Below are 22148 nucleotides of genomic sequence, written 5' to 3'. Positions count from 1 at the left end.
TCAGCTTGTGCCAAGTAATTCAGGTACTGCAAATAACCTGGTTAGCTAAGGCTAACCTCATCCTTACCTGTCAAGCAGACAAAGAGACCGAGTGACTCACTCAAATTACCCTGTAAATTATTGAAGGAGCCAGAATGACAGCGACCTGGCCGTCAACGTCTAGCGCAGTTTCTAACACACAAAATCAGTAGCTCCCGGTGCTTTTGTGCCCATAATGTACCATTTGGGTACTAGACTGGGGGGGTGGCGCAGTATTTTTGAAGCGATTAAAAGACACAGGCCAGCAGTAAAGCCGTTTTCCATCATGAGAACGCCAACACTGGTTTAATGAGACAATGACCCGCCGTGCCCATCTGAGGGCCTTGCTGCCGCTCTGACTGCTCACTCACCACGCCAACCTCTCACGCTCTAGGGAGCACGAGCTCTGTCTTCAGCACCAGCCTCTTACCTCTTACTCCTACCAACTTGTATCCTACTCTGAAACACAGGTGCAAGTTCACAGGCCCAAAGTTAAGCTTACACTGCAATAATGATTTTATTTAGCAAAACTGCATTGTACCCACCAGTCAAAACTTGGTGGATTACCAGTGTGTTAGGCAGTACACAGAAAGCCCAGTCTCCCTTCAGGAAAACAAAGCTGTCTCTTTAACTAAGAGGTCAACTTGGATTTAGTGGTTAATTAATACTTTATTGCAACATCACCAGGAAATCAGCAATTAACGATCAGTGCCAAAGACATTCATTAAAGCCTACATCCTCCTGTATCACATCAGAATGACAGCCACTCTGATATAATAATTAGGAGTAAGGAATCAGATAAAATCTAGGACTTCTGGATACAGTAATTTAAAACACTTTTGAAAAGGTATGAAAATAGCAATTGAACCTAAAAGTTAATCTATTTCTTTCTAGCATAAGTCCCCAGCACTTACAGTAGGGCCTGGCAAGTTGCAGCACTCAAGAAGTATATTCCAGAGATTTCCCTTATAGTCCGGTGGTTAAAACTCTACACTATCAATGCTGGGGTTGCAAGTTTGATTCCTAGTTGGGCAAGATCCACTGAATTCATAACACACAAACTTAAGAACAGGACTATATTATCTGTCTGAATGGCAATGAGAGAAGTAGTAAAATTGGTTGGTTTTGGTATTTTTCTTGGTTGATTATTTTCATAATGAAGTTAATATATATTAGAACCACCAGAGGCAAATAGTTTTCCACGAATAAGGGAATAAATGAGCAAATAACTGTTCTGAGGTATAAGATCGACACAAACAGAAGAGATCATTCACATCCTTCTCATATGCAGGGAGAGACCCTAAATCTTGTTCTCACGTAGCTCTGCTGACTACTGGACAGAGTGGGGGAAACCTACAAGGGCTTGTACTCATTCTAGATTTCCCCACGCCGAGCAGACAGAGTGAGGCTCAAGGAGAGACGTATGGCACTAGTGCGCCAAGGACGTCTAATCACTATCTATCATCTAAGGAGATGCTGGGCATGGTCTTTGGAGCAAGAGAGATGGGGGTGGGGATCGGAAGTCAAGAAAGCCACAAGAGAAGTGACACAGAGTGTAGCTGAGAAATGGAAATTGTAAGGTTCAGCTTGAGAAGGTCCACAGGTACCTACAGAATGAGGGTGGTCACGCTATGTTCCCACAGGATCAACCTGAGCACCTGGAGGGAAGGTGAGGAGAAGAGAAAACAAGTGAAGTGGACTGAATGTTTTAAATGGAAGAAAAGTCTCATCAGTAGCAAAAATTTTATAACAAATAAAGTATTTTAGGTCCTTCTGAAAGTGGACCCAACTAGTTTTCAGTCCTGGCCAGCTTAAATGGCACGGAGCCTCCAAGGCCCGGTGCTAGGCATGATTTGGAATATAAAAACTTAGTTATGATTAAAAGAAGAATCCAAACCTTTGGCTTCTCACAAGAAAGCAGCTATGGGTGACTTCTTGGTAGCTCCTAATGTTCACCATTTATGAATACTGAAGCCAAGGGAAAACATAAGTGAAATATTCACGTTTAATATAAAAGTCCTAGGTTGAAAAAGGAATGGGGCATGGATTTCTCTGCGAAGTAGACTAGATCTTAATCCTGTCTGTTTTTGTTTGCAATATTCTTTGACTGAGTCTATCTATGCACACACATAAAAAACCCCCTCCCATCACAGACTGCCCAATTAAGAAACAAACAAAAAAGATTTCAGAGCAGCTCTGAGTATGATTCAATTTGTCAAAATTAGGTCTAAGAACTCTTTTCAACATTTCCTTTCAGAGACAGTGGCCCGGAGGCCACTTCAAGTTTGATAGTTTGTTTCAGTTATACTCCCCACACAAAAGTTATGAGTCATGTAAAATTGTAAAATGTGAAACAGTCAACTTGTAACCAACACTGCTTAGCTTTTGCTGGAAGAATCCTGTAATTTCTTGCTGCATCCTTTTCACTCTTAACTTTAAGGTCTCAGAAGAGGAGAGAGGTAGAAGAGGGAAGTCTAGCGTCCAAAATGAGGAGGACAAAGGAAGCAGGTGTGTTTATTTTATTTATTTGTTTGCCATGCTGTGTGGCTTACGGGATCTTTGTTCCCTGACCCGGGATTGAACCCTGGCCCTTGACAGGGAAAGGTTGGAGTCCTAACCACTGGACTGCCAGGGAATTCCTAGCAGGCACCTTTAAATAAAGGAGATCCCCAGATACCAAGACTAAGATGATTTTTTTCAAGATTTCTATACTCTTAAATTTTCTTCAGGTGTTAAAAAAGAGAACTGTCTCTCTCCACAATGCATTAGCCTTTCAGGAAAAAAGTCCCTCTCACATGTAGGAGAGATGGTAATAACACAAGGGAAAAGGTAGGCAGCTGTATCTCATGCCTGAAAATGAAGACTAACAGTAAGTCCACACTAACTAAGGTCCGTATAGCCAGGCCATGGTTTTTCCAATAGTAATGTATGGATGTGAAAGTTGGACCATAAAGAAAGGCTGAGCACCAAAGAATTGATGCTTTCAAACTATGGTGCTGAAGAAGACTCTTGAGAGTCCTCTGGACTGCAAGGAGATCAAACCAGTCAATCCTAAAGGAAATCAACTCTGAATATTCATTGGAGGGACTGATGCTGAAGCTCCAATACTTTGGCCACCTGATATGGAGAGGTGACTCACTGGAAAAGACCCTGATACTGGAAAAGACTGAAGGCAAAAGGAGAAGGGGGAGGCAGCGGATGAGATGGTTGGATGGCATCACCACCTCAACAGACTTGAGTCTGAGCAAGCTCTGGGAAATAATGAAGGTCTGGCATGCTGCAGTCCATGGGGGTAGCAAAGAGTCAGATGTGACTTAGTGACTGAACACCCATAACAACAGCAAAACCAAAACATGGTGTACTTAGTAATTATGTTAGATGGGACAAAAAGTGAACCTGACGCTAAACATTTCCTTCACAGCTATCGCCTCCAAATTCCATGACCAATTCCCCGAGTACTTCCACCCAGTGGCAGCTTGAGAAATTCTATAAATGAGTCTTAGAGTTGGCAGTTCAATAGGTGAAGTGGGGACAGTTGGGTCTTAAAGCTGCCAGGAGGGCAAGCTCACTGTTTTCACCTAGATGGTATTATTTTCAAGGGTGGTTTGGCTTGCTTGATAGCAACAGAGGGGTATTAATGACTCCCAAGCTAACTCTCGGTGCTGGCTGCTTCTATCCCACAGGACCTTAAGAGTTCTTCCTTGGTAAGACAAAGATTAGAACAGCTGGAAAGTTCTTCACATCAGGTGTTCTTAAGCTGTCCCTGTAGTCTCTCTATCAGGAACATGGGAGTGGAGAAACTGGAGTATTTGAAACAACTTATTTCAAGCTTTGCATTGATACGTTCAGTTTTAATTAGTTTCCTAAGAAGCAATTTAACATTTTACCACTTTTCCCCAGTCATCTCACTTCAGCAGAATTAATGAAAATATTTAGGCCAAGAAACACTTTGTGACTTCTATAAGCTCTCAGTTAGGTCTTATGTTAGCTCTATTTGCTTTGCTGTAAAGAATATCAAGTTTAAATTTGGTGACCCATGATGGATAAAGGTCTAAAGGCAGGAGGGGATGGGGACCCAAAAAGCAAATGCAGAAGAAAGGAAGGATACTGGCTGAATCCCATCACTATACATTCTAACTTCTTATCAGCAGTTAAGAGATAAGCTCTAGTTTTATTTGGCTTGGCGAGCGCCTCTGCCTCTTCAAACAGTCTGTACATTTCCATTCTCGGCACTGTTCTTCCTCCCAAGACATACCGCTGCTCCGTTTCCTCTTGCGAGTGGAATCTTCCCCAGTGCGGGCCAAGCTGCTTCTCTTCACTTTCTAGGAGCAGACATGGCCATGCACATGCATTGCAAGCTGCGGCAGCAGCTCCCTGCCTGCCTCACAGTCATTTCACGAATCCTGGCTGAGCTCTGAGGCAGAGCAGAGCGATGCTCAGGGAACACACTAAACCACAGGGTACCCTGCTGAGCTGGACGAAGTTCTTGAGAAAGCCAGCTTAAATCTCCAATGAGAAGTACACACCTTTCTTGTACATAGGCCTTCCTATTTTGAACCCAACTGCCCAGTGCAAAATTCCAAGCTCACTAACAGCACAGCTTGCGTCCCACCAAGTTATGGAGATGGCTCTGAACGTCGAGCGTGTTCTAAAGGAATGACTAGTGAATATGACATCTGTCTCGACGTGACTGAGGCCCAATCTGTGCCTTTGTATTTGAAGCCCATAAAATAAGTTTCTAACCAGTCTCATCAATAAGGCCAAGCAAAACCTTACTCCTATGCTTGAGAAGAACTGAATTCTAGCTTCTCCCAACAACTGCTCTAAGAAAACATAATGTGCCCCAGTCACTGGCCATGCAAAGATCCTTTGCCTTAGTTTTTAGGAACTTTTCTTCCAATTTGCTCCTGTTAAAGAAGTTGCAGATTATAAACGATGCCACGGGTACAGGTTCACTCACAGCCAATTTAGTAAGTGCTCGCACAGTTAATCCTGTCAGTCTTACTCCCACACAGAAATACATGTGGCCCCAAAGGGCCCAACCACCCACAGAGCTCTCTGCACATCTTTTACCCTCCCGCACACAGAAACAGACGGCTACATCCCAGAAAACAGAGAAAAAAGATAGTTTTTCTGAAATGCTCTGTCTAGAAAACCAGCATCTAGTTTTCCATTCGGATGTCATTTCCAAATGCATGTCTCTCTGAATAAACCAAATAATGATTTAAATGGTTTAAATAATGAAAAATCAAGATATTTCTCTGGAATTCAAAATCTAGACATCAATAACCCTTGGTATGCTGAAACTTTCCTTCCACGTATATGTAAGGACACTTTAAATAAAAAGCAGTTTGTTAACAGTGAGTTACTAGGCTACCTCAGATCTCAAAAACTGACTTCATTTGTGGTATCCTTGTGATGATCCCTCACGATTCAAGCCTCTCCTCTGAAACCATGCGCTTATAGAGACAGTCCCCTCTCTGACTCTGGGGTTAGCCAAGTGGCTTTTGTTGGCTGACGGGACAATAACAGAAGTAAGAAAGCAGAGACTCGCCGAGTGCTCCTTGCGTCGGGGCCTGATGGCTCATTCCTCTCTGGAAGCCTGAGAGACTTTCTGAGGAAAAACTGGTGAAGGGAGAAGGGACCAGCTACTGCAGCTGAGGCCAGCTATGTGTGAAGCCATCTGCACCGGTTTGTGGTGGCTACAGTCACAAAGAACCACAAACTTAGCAGCTTAACATAAATGTACTATTTTTCATTGCTGCAGGTCAGAAGTCCAACGAGTGTCTCGTGGGCTAAAATCAAGGTGGTGGCAGGATTATGCTATTTTTCTGGAGGCTCTTGGGGAGGGTTTGTTTCCTTGCGCATTTGTTTTGGCAGAGTTCAGTTCCTTGCAGTTTTAGGACTGAGGTTCTGGTTTTCTTGCTGACTCGTGGATGAGCACCGAACAACTCCCATCTTCTACCACTGCATCTCGCTGACTGACCTGTCTGCCCTTCTCCTCTGCTTTCAAAGGCTCATGTGATTAGACTGGGTCCACACAGATAGTTCAGTGTCATCTCCCGATCCCAAAATCTCAATCACACGTGCAAAGTTCCTTCTGCCAGGTAAAGCAACGCACTCACGGGCTCCAAGGACGAGTGATGTGGTGATCTTCGGCAGGCCACCGTCCTCTTACATCAACCACGACCACCCATACCCAGCCAAGCCATCACCAGACACAGAGCTGCCAAGCACGCTCAGATCAGAGAAACACCCGCTGGACCCACGGAATTGTGAGGAACGACCAACACTTTTTTAAAGCCAGTGTATTTTGGGGTGGTTAGTGTGGCCAAGGATACACCCCTCCCAAGGGGTCTGTGCAACCCTCAACCTGATAACAGACACTCTTTCCCTTTCTCTGCTCTAGTTCAACAAGCATGCCTAAGAGGTCACAGGCAGTTTTCGGTCCTCTGAATCATAAAACAAAACCATTAAATTAGGTTATGTCTTCTTTCAATCCAGATCTAGGGATGACTGCTGAAATTTCACAAAAGACAGCCTTATAATCTCAACAGAACCAGAGAGGGGCTTCCTGATCCACAACTAGAAGCTATACACACCAAATATATATAAATAGATATATACACATTCACACTTGATATGTGGGGGAAAGATTTGAAGGAAGGACCAATCTCTGATAGACCAAAAGCTACTGGGGATGACAGGGGAATTTCACTGCTACCTAACTGCCTCTTCTTCAAGCACAAAGACCCATGAGGGCGTGGGGGCACACCTTCTAAGCAGGGGTCTCTAACTCTTCATTAGTCAAATACATTTCTTCAAATGGGCTCATCCTCAAATCTGCTGATACTTAAAGGTCTGGAAAGCAGTGGGAGGAAAACACTAAGAGCAAGTTAATGTCCTCTTGGCTCTTTTGGCTGACTTCCCTGTGCCTGGGCCTTGCCTATTAATTGAATGCTATTCGGATTCCATCTCAAAAACGAATGAGGATGGAGACCAGAGGCCTGCCTTCCCCAGACAGATAAGAGCAGCACAGTGCAATTATACTGGAGCAGCTTTGTTTGGGAATGTAATCACCGCCCCAGCCTTCTTCCCGATGGGACGGCAACAGTGTAATTACTGCTTCAGGAGTCATTGTTTGGGAATGTATTTCTTCTACAGGGCTCTTTCGAGGGGAGAGGAACTGCAACAAGAATATAAGAGAATTTGTAGCCTGCTCCCCAGTAGCAGTTTCATAGGCTGAACAAATTATTTTTTGTTTTCTTAGAGTAAAGCCAGAGTTTAACTTTTCAGCCTGTTTTTCTGCCAACAAGGAATCACCCTATACCCCATGATGGTTCTGTTTGAGAAGTCCCAACCTAAAGCTAGACAGCCTGAGTTCTGATTCCTACTCTGTCAAGTAGGAGCTGTGGTCGTGCGCAAATTACTTCATCTGCTTATGCCTCAGTTTCCTTATTTGTAAACAGGAGTAATAACAAGGCATCACTAGAATACTGTGAAGACTAAGTGAAATAATATGTGAGCAGTGCTTAGAGCTCTATCTGGCATAAGAAAGTGCTCTAGGGTCTGTTTTCAGCACATCTGAAGCAATCATTCCACCAGTCACCGCATTTTGCAAATATGATCTAACATCGTGCTCAGTCGTGTCCGACTCTTTGTGACCCCATGGACTGCAGCCCGCCAGGCTCCTCTGTCCATAGGATTTTTCAGGCAAAAACACTACAGTGGGTTGCCATTTCCTCCTCCAGGGGGATCTTCCCGACTCAGGGAGTGAACCCATGTCTCCTGCGTCTCCTGCATTGGCAAGCAGATTCTTTACCACTCGGCCACCTTAGCTCAAGGTACTAAGCTTAACTTACTGCATTACTTCTATCCACAACCCTTTTACCAGTTCAGCATGAAGAGGGATGTTTTGGAAAATTTTAAATGCTGCTACAGAACTGTCATAGTCTCTAAGCTATTCATTCTATTGAGGAAGTTACTAGATATTTCCATGTCACTCCTTTTCATTTGTTTACTAGTCCAGGGAAATTACAATAAAGACACTGTTGTGAGCTTCCTATTGGAAGAATGAGCAAGTACTACCAAAGCTGCCACTGGCAATATGGCAGATTCTGAAGAAAATTCACCTTCTTAGACAGATTTATTCATGAAAATGAATGCTGCTATTTTTCCTCACATGCCTCGAGCACATCCGACCTCCTTGGCCTGCCACTGGGAACCTAGACCTTTGACGTCCTGTCTGGTTTTCCCCCTGTTCCTTCGCAGCCTGGGCCAGTTAAACTCTCTGCCCAGGAAGAGCATTTTGGGGCTTGTGCTTCACCAGCCATGAGCCATCAGAGTATGAATCATGAGTGTGCTTGCCAAGCAATTCCAAAGAATATGACCCCACAGCTCAAGGCAGCAGCAGTGAAGCTGGGCCCTTCTGCATGGCACACACCTGCCCTGAGCTGGGCCTCAGACAAACACAGGGGTTCGTGACGGTCGCCCTGTAACACGAGACACTGCTTTTACAGGTTGGAGTGTGTCACTACAGGACAGCTTTCTGCCCTGAGATGACACTAAACACCCGACCAAAACAAACACCCCCCGAAGAGTCTCAACGCTTCAAAAGGCCCCTGGTCACCCAGGTGCCTATTTCCACCTCACCACTTGCACCAAGATATCTATCTGTGCTTGCTCTGGGCTTCCAGCTGAGTGCCACAAGGGCCCTGGGGGAAGAGCCAGCCTTGTGGATCAGCAGGTGTTAAAGAAAGGAAATTAACACCCACAGGTTGGCTCTACTTTGGTAGAGAGGGTGAGAGGTGCTGTCTGCCAGCTCCCATGGCATTTCCAGCCAGTTTGGAATAAATGAGACTGCCTGAGGACATGAACTGAGAAAGGGAAAGAAAAGTTAATATGAGATCAGAGTTTTAAAAAGAAGGAGGTGACGGGTTAGCATTCCTACCAAGGACTCGGGTAAAAAAAGAATGGAGTAGATGGGATAGCAATGAAGACTATTTCAAGTCTTTCCAGAGTGTGTATAAGATCTCTAATCTCAAACAAAGAGAAGACTGGCTACTGCCTCCACTGGAAAAAAAAGGGGGGGCTTTGACCTCATATTTCGCTTATTCTTTACTCACATCTCCTCCATAGCTTTCTGTATTGTATCATGTGTTCTGAGGGGTTACAAAACATATCAAAGCATGTACTAATCATAACCTAAGAAGACAGAAATAGAAGGGTTCTGGCATTACAGAGGGTCCTTGGGAGATGAGAGGGCATCTTCAGTTGCATCTGCAAAATGAGAAGCATTTCTAAGACGTGCAGAAGCCACAGGACTCAAACGCTGAGACCTCTAGGTCGAGGGAAGCCCCAGGTACAGAGAACTTACAGGACAAGTTGCACAGCAGGGTCTCAGCCCAGATATCTTCATGCCCACCTTTCTGTTTCAGGAGGAAGAAGGGGAACTGACAGGAGATTGGTTAAGAAGCTGGAAGAAAGGCTATAGGTCAATTTTGCCTAGGAAGAAAACTCCTAGCAGAGTCGACAAGAACCTGTGGTCCCATCAAAAAAGCTTAAGAGACTCCTATTTTCCGCCATAGAGACGCTGGTGGGTTCTGCACTCCAATGGCCAGCTTTTTGTGTATACTTCTACCTTAGCATTTAGCACAAGACATACTGTCCTCTAGCTGTTTCTGAGCATGACGGGCTTACATAGCAGGTGGAAAGTGTATGGAAAGCAGAGATCATGTCTTCTTCATCTGGATACTATCATATACCTAACACTGTGCCACTGAAACAAACAGAAGCTCAATACATGTTTATCAAGTAAAAATTGCTTATATACCAGCTGAGCACTCTGCAGGCAATGACAAATTCATTCATCCCCCCACCCCCCGCCCTCCGCCCCATTACTCATAGCTCCAGATAAAGAAGACTTATAAACCAGGGGCTCACCAGGACCAACGCATCTTAGATTCTGGGCACGCACACTCCTTAATGTGTTAGCAAGTCGTCTCTTCCCATTTCTTCCTCTCTGCCTCTGTCCCTTGTTTTAATGAGTTAATCTAGAGCAGTAGTTCTCAATTTTTCAAGTGCACCAGGATCACCTAGAAGACCATTTAAAACACAAATTCCTAAGCCCACAGTCAGAATTTCTGCTTCAGTGTATCTGAGGTAGGGATCAGGAATCTGCATTTGGAACAAGATCCCAAATGACGCTGATGCTATTGGTCCACTTTGAGAATCCTATGTTGCCATGGTTACACGGGAGCAAGTACTTGGTCTGGAGAGTAGATGCTTATTTCATGAGAGTAAGTTCTGACCAGAGACAGAAAAGGGTTACTCAAATGCAAACTCTGTGACTCCTCTAATCTAACCCTCTTGGTTGACATGACTACAGGCAACAATGGACACATCAGGTTGTCAAACTATCAACATAGGGAACTTCAGGTTACCATCTGCTGGTGTCTTAGAGCACAAGTTCCCAGTTTTGTCAACTCACTGACCATAGCAAAGGGGAGAAAGCACTGCTTGGGACCCAGAAGTGCACTGTTGAGGAAGACAGAAGAACAGTGAGGTCAGCAAGGCTATAATCAGTGAGGAGACCAGCACAGCTCCAACTCAATGCTGGCCCCAAAGTCTTACAGTCAGTCTTACAGTCAGAGTCTTAATGACAAAAGCTAAAGGCTACTGAACCCTTACTGTGTGCCAAAAACCCCAAACATGCTAAGTGCTTATATTAGCTTATTTAATCCTCCAAACAATTCTCTGAGCGAAATACTATTCTTAAGCCCATTTTACAGATGAAGAAACTGAGTCCCAAGAAAAGATTAAACCAACCAAGAGGACACTGCGAGGAAGCAGCAGCACGAGCATCTGAGCCTGGAGAGCCTGGCTCCGGAGCCCAGACTCCTGAATGCTTTGCTCTGCTGCCTCTCAAGCCAGCTCCACAAGGCAAGCAGCAGCTGTCATTCCCGGGCTCCCCTCAGGCTCACAGACCCATGCAAACGAGAGATGGGGACGCACTCCGAGTTACTTCAAACTCCACCAAACTCATAAATTCCTGGTTCAAGCCCAGGCAGGTCTGAGTTACACACACACACACACACACACACACACACACACAGAGTCTATCAGGATTGGCAGTTAAAAGTCTCAGGGGAATTATTAAATTTTTAATACATCCCCCCCGCCCCCCCCCCCCAAGAAAACCACACAAACAATAACAATATAGAAAACCAGGCTACTCCTGGCCAGACAGTAACTCTGTAAGGGCAGAACCATTAAAATCTTTTAAAAGACTCAAAGTGCTCTGGAAAACGCTAAGCTTTTAGAAAGTGGTATGTACATCTCAAAGTGACAGTGTACAGACAGAGCACAGGTGTAAAGCGTCAGCGGGGGGCGATCAAGAGGAAATTTCCCAGGGCAGAGAGAGATGAAGGCACAGAAAAACTCAGTCACACATTATAAAAGGAAGAGAAAAGTTCATTGACAAGCGCTGATAGTTTCCTCTAGAAAAGCCTGAAGAAGCAACAGACAATTCAGCTTAGAAACTAGAACCTATGTTCTTGACGAGCACACGTCTCACTAGTGGATAAAGGAGATGCAATAAAAGGCTGGGGTAGAGACAGCACGGATGCTCAGTGACTGATGGAAGCCAAATAAGTACAAGGCTCTTGGTGCTGAAAGGCATCTGTGAAAGCTGGGTTCTCTGGGAGGAGTGCTGCTTTTATTTCTCTGTTTCCCAGGCAACCAAGCCAGCCCCTTATCGCCTTCACTTTCATCACTGGAGCAGAATGAAAGGTAATTGGGTTAATTATTAAAGCGGTCCTAGCTAGTACCTCCACCACTAATTGTCCATTTATCTGGGATTTACAAACAGCTATCTTAATTGATGTTGAGCTGGAATGTGCCACTCACTTTATCAGCCTGCCTACTGGAGAGGTCAAGAACATGGAGAATGGACCAGCCAAGCAGATAAAGTGTCTAACACCAGAATGATCCTTCATTTCTGTTCATACTCATGTAAGTGTACCATGATAGCCTTCAACTATATTCACTACTTTTAATCTTTCCCAGATTTGCCAATTCAAGTGAAGATATGGTATACAGTAATTAAGCTGTTGTACTAGGCAACTATGATATCAAGTTGACAAATTAAACTATTTTTTAAATGTCGGCACAGCCAACTACCCAGATATCCACTTAGTTGGCCAAACTAGACTAGACAGGGCTCCTAAAAGTAATATCCTAACATACCAGGAAAGTGGGAAATATCTAGGAAAGTGGACCTGTGTTTTCAAACCAGTGTTTTCTAAAAAGATGAGAGAGGCAGAAAACAACCAAAAATAAAGTTAACAAGAAAAGAAAAGTAAATTCTTATAAAAGATGTATCTTAGTTGTACCCACAACACACAATAAACAGAAGGATGCCTGGAACATGAGATAACATAAAACAATAGTTAAAATGATAACAATAGTTATAACAACTATAGCAATAGTTATAACACTGTACCCTTGGTTTTATAACATATATAGACATAAATAAATATATAGCAATAATAGCATAAAGGAGGGGCATAAGAATGTAGCTATAATGGAATAAGGTTTCTATTTTTTACCAGAATTAAGTTTGTGTAAGTCTGAAGTAGATCCTGATATAGTTTAAAATCAAGAAAGGAATTAAAATAGCACATTAGAAGCTATCCACTCAATACAAAAGAAGTCAGTAAAGGAGAAACAGAGTAATAAAAACAGTCATCAGAAAGACAGAAAACAAGCAGCAAAATGGCAGGCAAAATCTAACTACATCAATAACATTAAATGTGAATGGACTAAACAATCTAATCAAAAGGCAAAGATTGTCAGGGTAGATAAAAAATAAGATTCAACTGCATGGTGTCTATAGGAGACATACTTTAGATTCTAAGATATAAATAGGTTTAAAGTAAAAGGATGGGAAAAGATATATTATGCAATCAACAATCCATAAAAGAGCTGGAGTAGCTATACTGATACAAGGAAAACTAGATTAAAGACAATATTACTAGAGAATATAACCTTTAAAAATTGTGAATCACTATCTTGTATATTTGAAACTTGGTTAACGTTGTATATCATCTATACCAGAAAAAAAAAAAAGACAACATGTCCCTACATGAACAGAGGGACATTTTATAATGAAAAAGTTGCTTCTTGAGGAAGCAAACATATACATACCTAATAACAAACAAATTACAAACATATATATACCTAATAACAAGGTCCCAGAATATTTGAGGCAACGACTGATAAAACTGAAGGGCGAAGTATACAACTCAGGAATAATGAGTAAAAATTTCAATATTCTACTCTCAATGATGGGTAAAACAACTAGACAGAAAATCAGCAAGGGCACACAAAACTTGAAGAACACTGTCAGCCAAGCAGACCTTGCTGTCATCTACAGAACCTCCCACAAAGCGACAGAGGAATACACAGTTTTCCCATGCACACGGGTAACATTCTCCAGAATAGACCATATGCTAATCCATAAAACAAGTTTCAATAAATTTAAAGTAACTGAAATAATACAAAGCACGTTCTTAGATCACAGTAAAATTAAATAAGAAAGCAACAACAAAAAGAAATTTGTGAAAATTGAAGAACACACTTCTAATCTAATGGCTCAAAGAAGAAATCCTAAGAGAAATTAGGATGACTGGGCACAAGGCCATCTCTAGCCCATGACACTCAACCAGGCCCCAGTGACCTGTGGCTAGAAGAAGAAAAAAAAAATCCCTGACACTTCCCATTGGTTTTAATCAAAATACTAAATTAAATACATCAGGCTGACATCTGCTGGGAGCAGATGCTCATTAGGATGAAAGTCAAAAAGATTAGGCAGAACAGATAACTAATACCTTGCATTACCCAGGTCCCCATCCCTCAGAAGTTTTCCTTCCAGTAATTACCAGGAAGATGTCAAATGCAGGGCCTCTTATTTCACTTGTATGAGGCCTCAAGCATGCAGAAAAATATTACAGGCTGAAGAATCTTTTGGCAGATACTCCCTACTTGAACAGGACAGAGTTATTATGAGTAAAGCAGACAGACCTGGGCATGTGACATTTACTTCTCTGAGCCTCAGCTTTCTCCCCTGCAGAATGGAAAACACACCATCTACTTCAGAGGGTTGTCAGAACCATTTAAGGAAATAATGTATGGGAAACCACTTTGGGCTGTACCTGGCCCATAGTGGGCAGTCATTAACTTCATTTCCTTCTCTGTATGGACTGCTGTTACTACATAGAGATAGAGTTGTCTTCTAAAAGGTCAGCAGAGGGAGTTCCCCAGACTTTTGCAGGTTTCCCCAAAAATATACCCATCAAAGCTGCAGTTGCAGTTTTAAATGTAGTTATATCTCTTTTTTTTTTTTTTCTTTTTTTTTTTTTTCTTTTTTTTTTTTTTAATTTTTATTAGTTGGAGGCTAATTACTTTACATCATTACAGTAGTTTTTGTTATACATTGATATGAATTAGCCATGGATTTACATGTATTCCCCATCCCAGTCCCCCCTCCCACCTCCTAGTTATATCTCTTTAAGTACAGGTTTAGGATTTGTGTTGCTGAAGAAGGGGCTTGGTGTGGGTTGATGGGCGACTGGCAGCCACCAGGAACCTACAGAATTATGGGGAAGGCAACAAGATAAGGCTGAAGAGATGAAGATTAACAGACTAGCAAAACACTTCTCTGTAGCAGCTTCTGTTTTATATTACTGCTTTCAGGCTCTTGTGGGAGGAAGTGGGCAGAATGGATCTTAATTTTCTGCAAATCCATTTTTGCTGATGATTCTGAATGGTTTTGGCTAGGGTCCATTGAAAACTCATTTGCCACTGATCATGTCTACGAAAACTGCAGGTGTGTGGATATGCTCTGTCCCTCCAGATCTGCTACATTTCCATGCTTCACCCCTACAAACAGCCACTCGCCATACAAAGGGTTTTGCCTTATGTTTGGAGCTAAGAACCAAAAAGCATGATTAAGGTATGGCCAACCACATAGACTCTTGAGATACAGAAATGTAGGGATCTTATTCACTGATCTTATTCTGTCTTATTATGTCTGTCTTATTCACTCTGGTAGCCCACAACACTGCCTGGCACACAGGTACGGAACAAACTCCTCTGAATGTAACTGTTCTGAGACCATCACAGCCTCATTCCAATCATATATGGGAAAAGTGCCTTTCCAGGAAAACTCAGAGTGCTTTACTGCTAAAACGCTCATTTGTCTTCACTTCGAAAGCCATTATTACAGCAGCTCTATTATATGATCACAAGTAAGTTTAATAAAAAGCAAAGCATCTGTGTCCAGGAGGGCACAAAGGCTCAGGGAAAGGGTTGTTATATAATAAGATTTTCCTGAGCAAGCAGCACCAGGTCATAAAAAGCTATGTCTAGAATCCACTTAAAATGGAGGCATTAAAACAAACAGGAAAATCCCCTGAAGATCAGCCAAGCTCCCTGGGACCTCTTTCCCTCTTCGAGATTAAGGACCTACAAGAAGAATGCTATTTCAATGCTTTGCACTTAAAAATAGCTGTGGGGAGACAGGCAGACTAGGAAACTCAAGTCCCACTGCCTGGTTCAGTTCTGTCTCCTTTACTTCTAGCTCCATCACCCTGGGCAAGTTAGCCTCCCGGGCTTCAGTATCTACCCCTGTTAATTAGATAACAGCACCCATCTCACAGGATTACTGTGAGAAAGAGATGAAATAAGACAAGGAAGAGCACTTAAAACACTCTCCAGCACACAGCAAATAATCAATTAAGCTTTTGTTGTTGCTATTATTATTATTATTGGAGCTTTTCTCAAGAGAAGGAAAAAAGAAGCACAACTGTCACAGAATCTGGAGGGATATCCAAATATCCACAAATCATGAGGGCGCTTACGAAAGGCCTGGTGGGAGCGGGGACCGGGACGGGGAACACATGTAAATCCATGGCTGATTCATGTCAGTGTGTGACAAAAAGCACTGCAATGCTGTAAAGTAATCAGCCTCCAACTAATAAAAATAAATGGAAAAAAAAAAAGGCCCGATGGAAAGAGAAACACAAATGTATATTAACACACATATATATAGGGAATCTAGAAAGATGGTATGGATGAACCTATTTGCATGCAAGCAGTGGAAACGCAGACATAGTGAACAGACTGGTGGACACGGCAAGGGAAGGAGAGGATGGGACGAACTGGGAAAGCAGCGCTGAAACAGAAACATTACCACACGTAAAAGAGCCAGCCAGTGGGAATTTTCCGGTTCTTTTGCGACAGTGTAGAGGGAGGGGTAGGATGTGGCGGGCGGTGCGAGGGAGGTTCAAGGGGGAGGGGACATATGTAGGCTTATGGCTGATTCCTGCTGATGTTGGCAGAAACCAACATAATACGATAAAGCAATTATCTTCCAATTAAAAATAAAAAAAACCACCAGTAGGACAGATGCAGACTATTACACACAGGGTGGATAAACAACTAGGTCCTATTGTATAGAATGGGGAACTATATTCAATATCCTGGGATAAACCATAATAAAAATACACATATGATATACACCTATGTGTATAACTGAGTCACGCAGCTGTACTGTAGAAATTAACACAACGCTGTAAAATCAACAATAAGGAAATGAAAAGACCAATGGACGCTTTCTAACTGCCATCTTGAGAAAATGAAAGAAATGAGCTTCAATGTGCATGGAAACCACCCACTGATCTGACTCAAGAGTGAACTTGTCCGGGAGTCTTGACGTCCTCACCCTTAGGGCACTCTGCAGCGTCTGTTAGAGGAGTTTTCCCGATAGATTTCGTACGTGTAAACAGCTGCCTGCTGGAATGTAACCCTTATATTCAAAACTACCCGTAAGTGAAAGGGAGCCATTTGGGGTCAGACCTCTGGACATAAAGAAGGGAAGAAGAAATGCAGGTCAAGAGTTATTAGATCAAAGGAGACAAAAAACAACATAGAGCTGTTCCAAAAAAAAAAAAAAAACCAAAAACGAAATGCCAAGGAACAGAGACTTCCCAGCATAGCAAGAGCCGCTGGTGGAGGCAGAAGTCTGAACAAAGGAGGGTGGGGGGAGCTCTGCAGTACTGTCTGGCAGCAAGTGGTCATCTGCCAGTGAGGACCTTCCACGTGCCATCAGCCACACCACACAGAAGTGCCCGGCAAGCAGAGGCACAGAGCCGCAGGGTCTGCTCAGCAGAGAGGGCCACAACCCTCCTGGGTGGAGGCGGTCAGGACACCATGGGGCAGTCTACTCGTCCACCAAGCCCGGGCCTATGAAGCCCTGGTGCTCTCTCGGCCTTGGCGCCAGCTCAAGAATACCGCTACCTAAAGGACTCCAGGTCCCACGGCCAACCCACCAGCTATCACCACAGCTTGGTCAGAAATCACCTTCCTACAGCTCCATGGCGCCACCACCTCACACAGATCCCTCTCTACCTGGAACCACCACATGGCCCAGATTTTCCAAAACATATTGTCATTTGAATTTTTTAAATAAAGATGCTTATTAAAGATACACCAAGATGTGGCTTGATTTTTATAGTTTTTAATGCCTTCACGTACATAAATTTACAAGTTGGCAGTGGAGGTGAGCGGGGGGAGAAGGAGAGGAAAGAGAAAAACCTTTTGTCAGGAAAAAAAAAAAAATGCATCTGCTTTGTCTCCTTCTCCAGAGACTGCCCAGAAGCAGCAGTACCCCCTGTGTCTCGGCCCAGTCATGTCATACATCTTAGGCCCCAAACACTGGTCGCCGTTATTCAACCACCATATAACTGCCTCAGCTGGCTTGTCCAGCCCACTTTCTGTTCTGTGGAAATTTTTAAGCCAGCTCCTCCATGGGTCTCTTTGCTTCCTCTGAAGACTCCACAGGGCCTGGGAACTCCATGTGCTGGCAGCAGACAAGGGTCGGAGAGGTGTGCCTTCAGCTCCTAATTAAATCACAGGATCTGGCTCATGAGTTCCTTGCCAATAAAACACGAGCAAGGAACCTTTATCGTTCCATTTAAAAAAGTAAAAAAAAAAAAAAAAAGTCTATTTGCTGGATTAACAAATGGTTTAAACAAATTAAAAAAAAAAAAAGATGCCTGAAGGAAGAGGGGATGGACAAAAAGCAGCAGCTTCCCTCAGTCAGTAGCTTCCTGCTCTGAAGTAAGGCATCTGAGTATGAGACTTTCCGCCAGATGCCAAGATGCCATCGTAACAATGCAGGTAAAGAAAGGGAAAGCTCTCCTTGACTCCTTCTTTTAAAATTTCAAAAGACAAAGAAACAACTCCTTCTTACCTGCCAGGACCCTGTTAACAGAAGAGTGAGTAGCCAAGCCAGGCTGTCCACGTTCATGAAAAATCCCAGCATAAGGCAAATACTCAGGCAGCAAGAAACGCCTGTAAGACGGAACCGCGTGTTAAAAGCCTACCATCTTAACACAAAGGAGATACACCATCTACCAACCCACAATCACAGATAAGGGCTCCACTAAGCCTAGGAATCCACAGAAACCTAGAGCAGAGTGAAACTCCTAGGACACACCCCTTCACACACATCTATCTTCTTCCTGATCGTGCTTCTAAGGTTTCCCGGGGCTTTTTTTTTTTTTTAGTGGGGGGGGGGGGCGCTCCTAATCTTGAACAGGATGCTCCAAATGCCACTTTTCTATGCCTTTTCATTGTGGTTAATCATCTCCTGGGAAGATTTTAGGTGGCAGGGCTTGACTGTAGGCTCCCTAGGACATAATTCCAGATATGGACAATCCAGATCAGGAAGTAGGTTTAAAAATCCCAGTCTCTTGTAAAGGCTTCCTTAGAAAAGCCTCTTCTAAGAGCTGACTACCTGGTTCTTACCTTGGGACAAAGCGTCCAAGCGAAGGTGCAGACATCCGGGCGTTGCGCGGAGCTCGGTGCCGGGATCTGTCACCATTGTCCCTGGAGAAAAAGAAAAAGGCTACACGTGAGAGAGTCACTAAAGCAGAATCAGACACCAGCCCCAAAGACAAGACATGTCCCAAACTAAAGTCCTACCCTTAGGTGAAGGCCCCGGAGAAATCAGTCATCCCGGTTGCTTACTAACTTGAGTGGCACATTCATAGACTGCATTTCTGGAGAACCTCGATTAAAAAATTTATGAGCATTTACTAACATTTCAGTAAGAAAGAAGATTTTTCTTGAGTTAATGTGGTCTCTGAATTCTGCAGCATCTGAAACTGAAACCAAGTTAGGATCTTCTAAAGGGATTTAGAATGGATACATGTAAACTTTTTTTTTTCTAGATCGAAAGGTAAGAGAAACTTTGGCTTTAGAGGATCCATGAAGGAAAGAAAATTCTCCCGAGAATTTCATTCAACAGCTGATTATCTTTAAATACATTGGTTTAGGTCCTTGGTATGGAAAAATCATTGATATGTGAAAGAAAAACAACACAAGAAAAAGACTAGGCAGTCCTTTCTTTTAGAAACTGAAAAATTAACAATGATGAAGATGATCAGACAATGCAATCTAGGTCATTTTAGTAAAAAGAAAAAATGTTTAGTGTTTTCTTTATGGTCTGTTAGAATAACAGTAATAACCACCATTATTAAATAGCCACTAAGTCCTAATACAAAGGTTATTAATTAATATGTTATCTCATTTAATCTTTCCATCAAGTATCATTAGATGTGTTTTACAGATAAGGGACTAAGGACCAGAGAGACAAATGCCCAAGGTCATACAACTAGTAAGAGGTTGAGATAAGTTTCAAGGAAGATCCGTCTGACTCTAAAGCCCTGGCTCTTTTCACTACACTTCACCGCTTCCTACAAGAGAAAAGGAGACAGAGCCTTCATGTGGCTTAGCTTCCAATGCGTGAAAGGAACAATAAGCCAAAGGGCACTGGCTGGACAGAGTAGTTAATTAACTGCTCAACCAACTCTACAAAATAAATGAACCTCTTGAGAGTCTGATTTGGGATATTTTCTAAATTCTTCCTTTGGATTATCTTCAACTTAATGAGATAATCTTCAAACTGGCCCTGGAATCAAAGACAACACTTTGGCTTTCAAGGGCACTACTAAGAGCCTTACAAACCAGAAATGAAAGCCTAGGAAAATTTTTATATCTTGGTGGAATTGGATGCTGAGCATTTACAGACAAATCAATATCAGGGATATTGGAAGTTGATCCATTAAAAGTCAGTACTTGGTTTTTATCTTCCCAGAAGAGACAGCATATCTCTGTTTTCTTTAACATAGCAAATTTCTTTGACTTGAAACTCTACAGGTGAAGGGAGATGCAAGGAAAGAAAGATAAGACCATATGGAAAGTGAAAAGGGGATTATAAAGAACGAGATCAGAAGTTCCTGACCAGTACACTGCAACTCTGGGGAACCCACCAAATTATTACAAGGAGTAGCTGATCATCAAACAAAAAAAGGCAGCTCCCAAATTAAGTATATTATTAATTTTCAATATGTAGATTCAAGTTGTGATCAAAGTACAAATTCAGTTAAAAGTACAAGTGAATTCATGACAGCTCTTCATTTGTTCTACTTATCAACGGGCACTAAAAGTGCAACTAATTATCATGAGAGGAGTTCGAAAATATTTTGAAGTTAAAAAGGGTTCTGAGGGGGGATAAAGGGTCCTAGGCCTCAAAACAGTCGAAAATTAAGTTACGGAAAGCAGCATCACGGGACAAATCCAATTACTTTATTTTACAGCTATGAGAGAGAGCTGGCCTTCCCAGAATCACAATGCGGAGCTGACAATTTACTTCTGAACAAGGGCCAAAGAGCCCTCTCCCTCTGGACAATAAACAGCACTCTCTCTGGCATGAGCAGACTTGGAGAGCAGGAAACGGGAGCGGGGGCAGTGCCGGAGACAGTTGTTGTTGTTTAGTCGCTAAGCGTGTCTGACTCTTTCACGACCTGATGGACCACAGCCTGCCAGGCCCCTCTGTCCGTGGGATTTCCCGGGCACGAATACTGGAGCAGGTAGCCAGTCCCTTCTCCAAGGGGACTTCCTGACCCAGGGGTGGAACCTGCATCTCCTGCACTGGCAGGCAGATTCTTCACCACTGACCCACCGGGAAGCCCACAGCAGACAGTACTAAACGGCAGTTGCCAGAACCCAAACATGACACAGAGCTGGGTGACGGGACATAGGAAGGTAACTCAGAAAAGTGGACAAACACCACGGCTGGGAGAGAATCCGGGCTCCTGGGACATATTTCCTGTGGCTCTTTTCGTTGTTATTAAAACCTAAAAACAATTAACTTCCTTCTGATTCAATTTCTCCTTCCATTTAAAAAAAGAAGGGAGGAAGGAGGACAAAACATGGTCAGAGATAATGGCTTTATGTTACTTAGAGATTACTGGAAGGTATATACAGATGTATCTATATATAGCTATATCTTCCGGTAAACTCTGAGTAACATAACAATCTCCCTTTATATATATATATATATATATATATATATATATATATATATATAGAGAGAGAGAGAGAGAGAGAGAGAGGAAAATAAGATACATATACAGGAAAATCAGCTGGCTCAGACACAAGCAGTCTCAGACTGACTGTTACATTAGGAACCACAAAAGAGGCAATATATTAAGTGACTGGAGATGTATCTAACATTTTGATTAATGATAGGGAAGTCGGAGTTAAACAGCATTTCAATAAAATGTAGAGAAGACTTCAAATTCAAATTGTTGGGCACACTAACAAAGAAGCAGAAATAACAGAACTCACAGACTGATTTGGAAAAGTGGACCATGGTGAACACACAAACAAGATGCTGCCTATAGGAAAAAAAAAAAAAAACCAAAGGCATATGGGAGAAAATAGCCTGTAACAGTAATAACTCAAACATTTCCTGACTGGAAAAAACTTGGAAACATAAATGAGCAAGGTGGTACAGGCCAGAATGCCCAACCAGTGGACAAGTTAAGCAAGAACAGGGCAAAAGACCTAGGTTTTCCTGCCGGCACACAAAAATCCCTGACTAAAGGCATGGCTCCAATAAGTGAGAGGTGAAAAGAGCAACTAATGACTCTAGCTGCTAGTTCTCCTATAGTCTAGAAAGGAGAGAAAATTCAAAATAAGGAGCTGAGATGGGGAACCAT

At 42.8% G+C, this 22148-nt stretch overlaps 1 protein-coding gene across 8 annotated transcripts in view; it reads right to left on the bottom strand.

The window, feature by feature from the left end:
• Positions 1-22148, bottom strand: part of AMBRA1 (autophagy and beclin 1 regulator 1) — a 163277-nt gene that overhangs the window by 69589 nt on the left and 71540 nt on the right. For all 8 annotated transcript variants that reach the window (XM_070473093.1, XM_070473090.1, XM_070473092.1 and 5 more), the window contains 2 exons: positions 18889-18969; positions 18332-18432 (listed from right to left, as the gene is read on the bottom strand). In XM_070473093.1, coding sequence (XP_070329194.1) covers positions 18332-18432; positions 18889-18969 — 182 coding nt within the window. The remainder of the gene's footprint in view (positions 1-18331; positions 18433-18888; positions 18970-22148) is intronic.

The sequence above is a fragment of the Odocoileus virginianus genome, chromosome 10, assembly GCF_023699985.2.
Source record: "Odocoileus virginianus isolate 20LAN1187 ecotype Illinois chromosome 10, Ovbor_1.2, whole genome shotgun sequence".
Taxonomy (NCBI): Eukaryota; Metazoa; Chordata; class Mammalia; order Artiodactyla; family Cervidae; genus Odocoileus; species Odocoileus virginianus.
The sequence above is the reverse complement of the archived record's forward strand: the minus strand, read 5'-3'. Positions and strand labels throughout refer to the sequence as shown.